The 10,788-nt window shown below is 36.4% G+C and overlaps 1 protein-coding gene across 1 annotated transcript; it reads left to right on the top strand.

The window, feature by feature from the left end:
• Positions 1-5,318: 5,318 nt before the first annotated feature.
• Positions 5,319-5,840, top strand: LOC113316579. The gene has a single exon (XM_026564742.1). The coding sequence runs from the start codon at positions 5,319-5,321 to the stop codon at positions 5,838-5,840; it is 522 nt and encodes a 173-aa protein (XP_026420527.1).
• The last annotated feature ends 4,948 nt before the right edge of the window (positions 5,841-10,788 follow it).

The raw sequence follows: 10,788 nt of genomic DNA, 5'->3' as shown, positions 1-10,788 counted from the left end.
TTTCTCCTTAAGAGCTTTCAACTTAAGCCATAAAACTGTGCTAGCTGTACCTGCAAAACAAAAAGATTGCCACCAGTCCTCTAATAATTTAAGAAAACCATTCTCCAAGAACCACATAACTTCAAACCTAAAAGGACTAGGACCCAAATAAGGATCAAAAATGTCTAGGAGAAGAGGGATATGATCTGAGGTAGGCCTAGCTTTAGCAAGTTGGGAGGAAAAAAGGAAAGTGAGCTTCAAAAGAAGGAGAAAGAAGGAATCTGTCTAAACTAAACATGACAGGATTTGATTGTCTATTGGACCAAGTGTATCTAGCACCTTTCATAGGAAGATCAATGAGATCATGTGTGTAGATGAAATTAGCAAAATACCTCATGCTTTTAGTGATTTTATTGCAACCTTTCTTCTCATCACACTTGAGAATGACATTAAAGTCACCACCAAGACACCATGGAAGGTCCCATAATCTTGAAGCATTGTCTAGCTTCATCCAAAAATCATCTCTTTCAATTGGCTTGTTAGGCCCATAAACATTTGTTAGAACCCATTCAAAGTTGTCTGCTTTGTTGATACATGAGATGGATAGAGTATAATCTCCCACAAGAGAATCTATAACTTCCACAAAATCCTTATCCCAAATTGTGATCATTACACCGGAACTCCCAAAAGATTGTTGAAATGTCCAACTCAAGTTTTGATAACCACAAATTTTCTTAATGTCAAAGAGAGAGCAATTAAGCATCTTTGTTTCTTGTAATATAACAGTTTGAGCTCTAATAGGTTGAGCATTTTATTCACCACACTTCTTCTATCGTTAGAGTTAAGGCCTCTGACATTCCACGTGAGTATTTTCAGACTCATTGATGAACATTGATATCCCTTGGTCTAGCTGTCCTTCTTGCTCTTGGTTGAGAGTTTTCCAGATCAGTTATCACCACGCCAAGCCTTTTGCATTCAGATTTAATTCTTTTTGGTATGAAAATCGTTTTACCATCTTCCATATTACATGAGATTGAATCATCTGAGGGGAAATCTTCAGAGGGTTCAAAACCAGGAGGATAGGAAGGTGTGGAAGAATCAGAAGTATCATAGCAACACAGATCATCTACTTGTACCATAAAAGTCATGGCTAGACCTTAAGCATCCATAAGGGGTAGAGAAGCTTGTTTAGGTTCATGAATTGATATTTCATCAGTGCCATCTATTTTAATCAAATTCTGCACATAAAATTCTTCTACAGGTAAGATCTTCAAATGGAGAATGGGAATAGGTTTTTTAATAGGACCCATACCCGTAACCATGACAGTTAGATGGTTCAAAACATGGTTTGGCATAGATAAGTAGTCAAGACCTAAACCAACTCCCATATTGAAAAGTCTAGTTACATCAGTAATGACCCAAGTTGGTATGTGGACACGTTTGAGAACTTGATGGTCGGTAGTAACGAAAGATAGATTGAATTCAGATGTAGATTGTTGGAAAGTAGGTTCTGTGATGAGGAATTTAGATATGGATGAAGAAGTGGTATGTTTGGTGGATTGGATGAGGGGTAGAAAGAGTGGTTATGGTCCGAGAAAAGGAGGGTGCGGGTAATGGGTTTATGGAATTGGGTGAGGCGGGTGCATCTAGAGGTTCTGAAAATTCCTCCATTGAAAGTTTGAATGCAGGTTGGCTGAGAGTGTCCACATCGATATCCATATTATCTGTTTTTTCCTCGAGATGTGTAGAAGCAAGAGCTGAACTTTAGGAGTCCACAAATTTTTGGATACATTTCCAAACTTGCTTAGTCTTGTATTTGTTCTTTTTTCCCCTCTTTTTCGAATTATTTGACCCATGATGACCAGTTTTCCTCGTGGCAGATTTGAATTCTTCAGTTGAGATAATAAATACTGGCTTACTTGGCGTGGAAGTTACCTGAATTTCGGATGCAGACTTTATAGATCGAGGAATATACGCTGGGAGAAATTTTCTCTTCTTCCTTCTACTTTCTTCCAAAAAGTCAGGCACAGTATATGCCTTATTATGTGCAGAATTCGAATACAATTCCACGCCTATAGGAGGTAAAACAAGGAAGTTTTGATCAATCTTTGAAGACTTTCCTGTCACAGCAATGTGAGCAACAAACTTTTGTCTTCCTGAGAAAAGATTGATCATCCTTTGAATGCCATTGATACCTTTTCTATTACGAATCTTCATACGTATAGCATGTAAATCTTCTAATCTCAGCGTAGCTGGATCGATTACCACAAAGTTTACCAATAGCATGAATTACCTCTGAAGACCAAAATTGGTACGGAACGCCATAAACTGCAATGTGAAAATCCTGAGAGTCCTGATGCTTAGAGCTCCAGATTTGTTCATGCCATCTGAATACTGAATAAGTAACTCTACCAGACTCAAATTTAAATTCTAAATCTGCTTTTGATAGCTTAGTATCCACATGAAATAAGGCCTGGAAAGAGTTAATAGGAAAAATTTGAAACTCGGATACAATCTGTAGCTCAAAGCATAAAGCTATGCCAATATGCTTCCAAGAGTCAACTCTATATGGCAAGGAAATGATAAAAGCAACATTCCATCTTCCCAATGTGTCAGACGAATTATCAATATGAATTGAGTGCTTTTTGATATTGACAGTTGAAGATGCAGCCAATTTATTACTGGGAAAAGGATTTAGAACATGTTTACGAACCAGTGGCACTATAGGAATTTGCTTGATAGGAATATGCTTACCATGTTTTGGCTGAGTAGAAAGAATTTGAGCGTAGGTTGTTGCAGGGTGAAGGTGAGATTTAGATATAGGATGCGGGAATGGTGAGGAATGGATAGGTTGAGAAATTGATCTGGAGAAATTGAGGATAGAATCAAGAGCTTCTCCAACAGCAAACCATCCCGTGTAGCAGTCACCAGATGGGATAAAAAAAGAGATTGGATTAGCTTTATTATTAGGTCTAGCCAGGATAATATGCAAATAAAATCCTTGATCATTAGATTGTTTTGTTGCGCAAAACCAAATTTTATTATCATCAAACTTCCATAAGTTTCTTCCTGCTTCACCATTTTTTAGCAGCTTCAAAGAGGACAGGCTGAAGATTTAAAGCTAAGGAATGGCTGAAAACCCCTTTTGTAGAGCCATGACTATAGAAATCTGTTAAGGTGATATATGAAGAAAGAATGGATTTGCTACAGGAAAATCTAAGGAATTTTTTCTGAATCTGCACATAACGATGTTCTCTGGACATGATTTAGGAAGAAAGGAAACGAACTGAGTAATCTAGGAAAGAAACCTACGGATCTAGGAAAGGAAACTAGGATTTAGTCTCAATTTAGATTGAAGAGATGATGGAGATGGAGAACGGTATATGAGAGAACATTTTTTTGAATACTCATTTTTATTAATTATATTCGTTCGGGAACCGTATACATATGGGAGGGGTTCGCGAACCCAATTCACCAACCCTACTGACCATAAACTTTTTTAGTTTTTTTTATGATTGACTCTACACTCCCTAAGATTGACCATAGACCCTCTTGGGCGTATGGAAATATAATTATTCTAAAAACTTACAAGAAGTAAGCAAGGAGGAGCTGAAATAACAAAAGAACCACCAACATGATGTAAAACAAGCTGAAAATCCACTACAAACAAACCCTAAGAATTCAAATTATCGCACCTAGTATATTTCTTAGCTCCCCCTCCTCTACATTTCTTTTCCAAGTAAAAAGGATACACGTTCACCTGTTAAATAGCACCTTCAATGTCAGCAGAACCGTCTCGAAAACATGTTTATTACGACACTTCCAAATTAACCAGCAATAAATAGAAAATTGGCCATAATAATCCCCCTAACGGATGAAGTGTACTAGTTCTCCATTCATCCCTTGATGATTTGCTCGATACAGCAGTGAGTTAAAAATACGGAAATGGGTCATTTGTCCAAATATTTTTAAAACATGCTTCAAATGGACGAGTAAAAAATATTACGGGTGAAATGGACACCAAAAGAATAGCAAGGATGAAACTGGATTCATCCTGACTTAATCTTAAAAAATAGCAAGGATGAAACTGGATGCATCCTGATATAAATTAAAAACAAGAAAAAATATTTGAAAATTGGTAGGATGAAACTGTTTACATCCTGACTATTTTTATATTTTTGTCCATTTAAACAGTATCAAAATCTAAATGTACTTTTCACTCAGATATTATTGATTTTGGTCTTTTTAACTAAGTTTGTGTTAAAAATAATACCAGTGAAACTGACAATTTCCAAATAATGCTTCTGACTATTGGAAGAGAAAGTGTAACGTGCTCAACTAACTTTCCATCTTTACAACACATCAAGCACCCGATGAGAATAAGTTTTCCTTTTCTATAAAGATGGATAGTAGTTACTCTTTTGTGGTAGACAAGCCAAAGAATGAACCTTATTTTATGAGTCATGACCTACACCAGATACGGGGGTGTAGGTTAGAGAAAGCTTCCTCATCTTCCAAACAAAACTTAACGGAGAACATACCTCATCAATATCTAGTGTTGAGATAGCCGCCTTTCCGAGCCCAGATTAGCACATCTTTCAAAAGTCCAATCCTTTCGTAATAAATGCTAGGAAATAAAGAGGGAACCATTTCTGACATCTACCATTTAAATCACTTAATAGAAGGCCTCCTAAAGTCGGAAAAACTTACAAAAATATGCGTAAACCCAGGGCAAGGATATAGAAGAACATTTAGTTTTCTAGAGAATCTTTCGGATTTCACAACAAGCATTAACTAAGATATCTATTTAATACTAAGATTTTGTTTTCAAGGCGTAAATACTCGCATGCATTCATTTTAATTATGCAATATTTTGAGGTCTACCGCCTATTTCGGTGTTCATTTTGATATCTATAAATTGAGGTCTTAAGTTGTGGTAATGTAAGAGCTCCATTCCAACATTGCTGATGAGAACGATCTGGAGGATATAATTAAGAGCGTGTTGATGATTTATTTTCCAAAAAATATATGATTGAGTACTTGGAAATAAGCTGTATGGGGGAATAAAAAATATTACCTAACACCTTCTTTATACATATTAAAGATCCAGTATCGATTTTCTTTATACATATTAAAGATCCAGTATCGATTTTCTCTTGGAGCAAATGCACTGAGGCTCGAAACTCCCATTAAGGTATATTTGTTTTGCAATGTCTTGCTCTTGTTTCAGTCAATTTCAGATTTCAATTCTTTTTTAATATGTGACAAATTAACTCGTGATGTGTTTTTTTTTTTGGTCGAAATCCAGTGCTTAGTTTGATCGTACACAACATTCATCTATGGATCCATTACCTGGAACTCCAGTCCTCCAACCAAAAGAGGAACTGATTGAAACCCAATTCGACAATCGTCTTTTATACAAACGATTAGTCATTGACTTACGCCAAGACTTGGTACTATGTATGAGAGTTATTGCCTTTTGGACGTGGCTTGAGGAGGTCGGATTTGAAAACATCGTTCCGCTTCTGATAAGGGTAAACGATAATACACTCTCACTTATATTTCACGAAGCAGTCCGTTGTCTTAAATATATTGATGCACCAACACCTCCTGTCCTTACTCCGTTATATCTTTATGAGGTTCACTTAACTAATTTCATGGAAGGAAAAGAAATACAATTTTCATTTCTGTACCAAAACAGGGATAACGCGCTAGGAAGAATCAATAAAACCGTGAATGAAGTTTTCCTTAGGGCTTTTGATGATATCATTCAGAAATCGAAGAATATTATCAAAGCCCCATCTTCAACTCGGCAGGATATATCTGCTCCAAAAGAATCATCTAGCAATCGGAGGGTTTGAATTAATTAATACCAGATGTAAATGTTCTTTGATCCAGTGATTTGTAAAAGCTAGACAAAAAGGTTTTGGGTTCTATTCGTGCTAGAAATCGAACCACTGCTTTGTAAAAGCTATTTACCGATTACCTTGAGTAATTTATTTATATTCTTATCATTACTTCAGAAAGCTTTTATTTGCCGTCGGGAGATATAAACTTTACCGATTGCAAATGAGTCCATTATTAGTTGTTTATAAAGTAATATCCCCCAAAAGGTGTTGACAAATAAAGCTCTCATATTAGACGGTGATGAAACCCTCGCTTCTTATTGACCTAGAATGGCTTTTTCTATTACAAAAGCTATGGTGAAGACACTTGGCATAACTCTATTGGTTGTAATAATTAAAATTTAGTTATAATTTGGATATATCAAATACTTAACTGTCCGTTGGTAACGGTGTTGAAAAAAAGTAGGTGGACAATACTTATGTTAGAATTTAAACTTAATTATTTAGTTACACCGTGTTTACACCTGTATTTAACTGTACTTTAATAAGGGTGGACAAAACTCACGTCCAAACCGTTAAATAAAAAAAATCCTCAAAAAAAAAGAAATTGTTAACACACCAAAAAAAACATGAAAAACTTAAAACGTGAATCTATTAAAAAAGAATTCCTGTAAAAAAGGAAATCGTTAACACATAAAAAAAAGAAAAAGGAAATCCGGTTGAAATTAGAAGTTCGTTACTTCGTTTTAATAAAAAAAAGAATAATCAAGTTAAATCGTGTTTTTGGTGCGACGTTTCTTTGTTTTGTTTATATGGAGTTGAAGCGGTGTTACCAACAGAAGTTGTTATTCCGACAACAAAAAGAGAAGTTTGGGAGAAAAATCTTAGTGCGGATTTAATTCTAAACAAACTTGATGAATTAGAAGAAAAGAGAGAAAAAGCTTTACAACATATGAAGAATTATCAGCGAAGATTGGCCCGAGAATATAACAAACGTGTTAAGATACGTGAATTTCTACCAGGTGATTTAGTTCTGCGAGAAACACCAATATATCAGCGAGAAAATGGTGGAAAATTAGCGAAAAAATGGGATGGACCTTACATCATAAAGGAGATAGTTGGAACATGAACTTATAGATTAATGGACCCAGAAGGAAGAGATGTTGGTCATAGATTAGATAGACCATGGAACAGATTGTACTTGAAAAGATATTATCCGTAAGCAGCTTTGAGAAGTTATGATTTTTGAAAGAATAATTGCAGGATTATTCATGATAAAACAAGATCATGATGTGCGAAATTTTCGCAGAGAACAATGACATAAAAGAAAAGGGCGAACCTTTATGGCGTACACCCTAGTTCGCGAATAAAATTTCGCAAGAGGCAAATGTAAGACCTAAAGTACGTCATATTAGGGGGTACCTGTTACATGGCTCAGGGAAAGGCTACACCGCCACCGGAACCTGAGTCATGGAAATTTGGGGTCAATAAATCCCATCCGGGAGAGGCATCTTGAATTCTCAACTTAAGCATATGACTTAGGTTGAGAGACTAAGGTAATAAGGACAATGATGGTGTTGGATACAATATTGGTTTTTGAGGTAACGTTGCATACCGTTGCAGTTCTTGCAGGGTACTCTTTTTTTCTCTATACAGTCGTGTTTGACTGCTTCAAAGAATTAGAGTTTAGGGTTAAAAATCTTCATGATCTTTTTTTTAGTCGCTATAACCTTCATGTTCTTGAACGGCTTCCAATCTCAGCATTCACTGAATTATTTTTTTCGTTAGTGTTTAGTGTATTTTAACATACCCGCAGGCTTTAAGATTGAATATCAACTTTAGGCTCGATTTATATATGTTCATAGACTTCTCCAATGGGGAAAAGGGATGGATCGGGCGGTTTAAAGAATCAAAATCTCCAAAGGATGTGGATTCGTATAATCGAGGGAAACTGAAATGCAATAACGATATAATCCGAGATCTTTACTCTCTCTCAAACATCCCTAAACTAAAATGTATTCTTATTGTATATCACATATGGTCACAAAATTAGATTGTACTACATTTCTGTTACGAGTTCTGGGAGATCCTTAAGGTTGATATCTTTACCATGAGCAAGATCAAATTTATTCAAGAGGGCCTACATCCAGCTAGCATAGGCTCCCGCATCGTATCACCAACCAGAATGGGAAATTGAAGGGCATACTTATTTCCTTAGTTGAATGCATTTTTTCCTATAATGAAAAAAGTTTGTGGTGTTTGAATTAGCCAATTAGGAGTTTATATCGTCAATATATCGTTTGACTGGAGTGGACCTGTTATGAAAAGTTTGTATGGGTTCATTATTTGAGCAAGTTGTAGTGTTAGATTGGATTATTTGATGAAGTTCTTCGGGATGCCACTTCGTCAATTGATGGGTTTAAATACACCATAAGCTTAATTGGGTTTAATTTATCTCGATGGCGGGGGGAAAAGGACGATGAGCGGAATGCATAAGTGGTTGAATTCAAAACTTTTGGCGTTAGTATTCTTCCATGTTATTGTAAACTTTATGTGACTTTGTAAGATTTAGGTGCTCAGGTCAACAATTTTACTTATTCAATTATTATTTTTCAGTATCAAGTTCAAGTTCTAAATGTTGATAGAGATATGTACTGTAGTTCTAAATGTTGATTGGCAAGGTTCAATCAAATTCTCATTTCAACAATTTAAAATTTTAAAGCATGTTAAATTTATATGCTTGAAATGGTAAGTTTAGATATCTAATTATAAAGAAGTGATGAATTTGGATTGTGATTAAGCGTTGTTTAACCATGATTTTGTATGATTTTGGTAAATTAGACTCGTGTGCATCTTCAGTGAGGTCATCCACATTGCTTACAGTAAATAAAATCGGTAAATATTTCCCATCTTTTTTCCACCTTTAAAGTAATAGTCCCGTCATACTAAATCAAAAATGTATCATTAGGCGACGTGGCGAAATCCCGCATAAACCAAATCAAAAATACATCATCACTGGGCGGAGCAGGGCGAAGCCCCGCGCACAGCATATGAAACGGAAAAGAAATGGCCGATGCGCAGCAGGGGCGCAAGTCTAGTTAAGATAATAAGATAATCAAACAGTCTGATTGAATTCATGTTTATCTTCTAGTAATTCTAATACCAAGTGGTATAATTCAAATATTCGTATTTTGTTAAACTTGTAAACCCAAGTCAAGTGTTTACGACAAAAGCTTGCCGAATCATTGATTCATTCGCATACGGGCGTTCAAAATTAGCCGATCCCAGAAGGGACATGATCATATAGTACCAACTAAGATTTGAATGTAATTGATTAAGATCATTATTGATTAGAATCTATTGATCAAGTAGTCCTTATAAATCTCATCACCGGACTTCTAAGCTCTTCATTCACAAACAAACTCAGCTTTTCATCATATAGTACCAATTATGCTTCATCTTATTCATTTCTCTTGATTACAACACTTTTTGTAGACTTAATCTCTGTTTCCTTTTCCAATACGCAGCCTACTTCTTCATCCGTCCTTAAGGGGTCATCCTTCCGGTCACTAAAGATGCATCAACTCTCAGTATACGACTTACACGAAGAATAGAACTCCTCTGGCTTCGCTTCTGATACCCTTGTCACAATGTTCTGGAAATCGGCCCGAGCATTGAATCAGCAAAGTTACTGGGTCAAGGATCAATGGTTCAATCGGTGATTTAACCCGGATTCACTGGGTCATATGCAGTTGGCTTCCTAAGTAGGGCTGCACATGGGACGGGAAGGTACGGGTTTTTGCCTGGCTCAGTACCTGTACCTCCCTATGGCCGATACCTGTACCTTGTACTTGTACTTGTACCTGTACCTGTGAAGTACGGGATGGGACGGAAAATGTACCCATTTAACCCGGTACGGGACGGGACAGGACCTGATCTTTACCTCTAGCATATGTAAAAAAAAAAAAAATCTTGAAAGATCTGACTTTAACCGAGATCTCCCCGCTTGTTGTTTATATGCACATAGCAACACCTACATCGTCGAGGTTTATCATGCGATGTTTAAATTTGTTGTTAGCTTCAGAATCTTCCTCGTGATGCAGGTATTAATTGCTGCTCATCCATAGGAATTTGTTATTTTTTATGTTCCAAGAATCCATACAACGAGATAGAAGCACCATGGTTCGTGGATGACCACTTGATGAAGTACTTCAAAGCACCAATCCCACCCTGGATTTCAGTTAGTACAAAATGTTCATCTGATGCCAAGTGTTGCTAATCTTAACTAAATTTTTTTTGCTCGGTCAAGTAATTCAACTAATCTTAACATTTTCAACTTCGTAGATATGCATTATATAAGGGTTGATTTGTGGTGTTCTTCATGCCTCAGTATTGCTATTTCAAGCTTCATGTTTCAAGTTCAATATTTCTACTGAGCTGAACGCATATAAATTTGCCAAAGAGAGAGCAATTCTCAGCAAATATCATCCTTTCAATTTGTGTTGCAATACTATCAACGGCCAGGATTTAATCTTAATATTAACGGATACAGATCCTCGGTACTACAGGACGGGACGGGAATAACCTAGAACCGTTACTTGTACCTACTCTAGGCACGGTACCAATTGTTAGTACTTGTACTTGTCCCATCTGATTGCGGTTCCGGGACGATACCGGTATGATTCATACGATTCCGATACGGTTTCATGGGACGGGACGTTTCTTGTGCAGCCCCATTCCTAACGACATAAAAAAACTCTTCATACAAAACTTCTTGTTTCATCCTTCGTTACATTTCCATTTTCATGTTTAATACGTCACTACTAGTGTTCTTTTTTATTTCTTCTTTTTGGAGGAACATACATATACGCGTGTAGCATTGACAAGTCCAAGTGCCCCACATGCATCGACTCAAGCCAATAAAACCTTAAATAAAAATTAAAATATAGATCTGGAGGGGGTG

The sequence above is a fragment of the Papaver somniferum genome, chromosome 10 (genome assembly GCF_003573695.1).
Source record: "Papaver somniferum cultivar HN1 chromosome 10, ASM357369v1, whole genome shotgun sequence".
Taxonomy (NCBI): Eukaryota; Viridiplantae; Streptophyta; class Magnoliopsida; order Ranunculales; family Papaveraceae; genus Papaver; species Papaver somniferum.
Note: the sequence above shows the minus strand (reverse complement) of the source record. Positions and strands in the feature narration are given on the sequence as shown.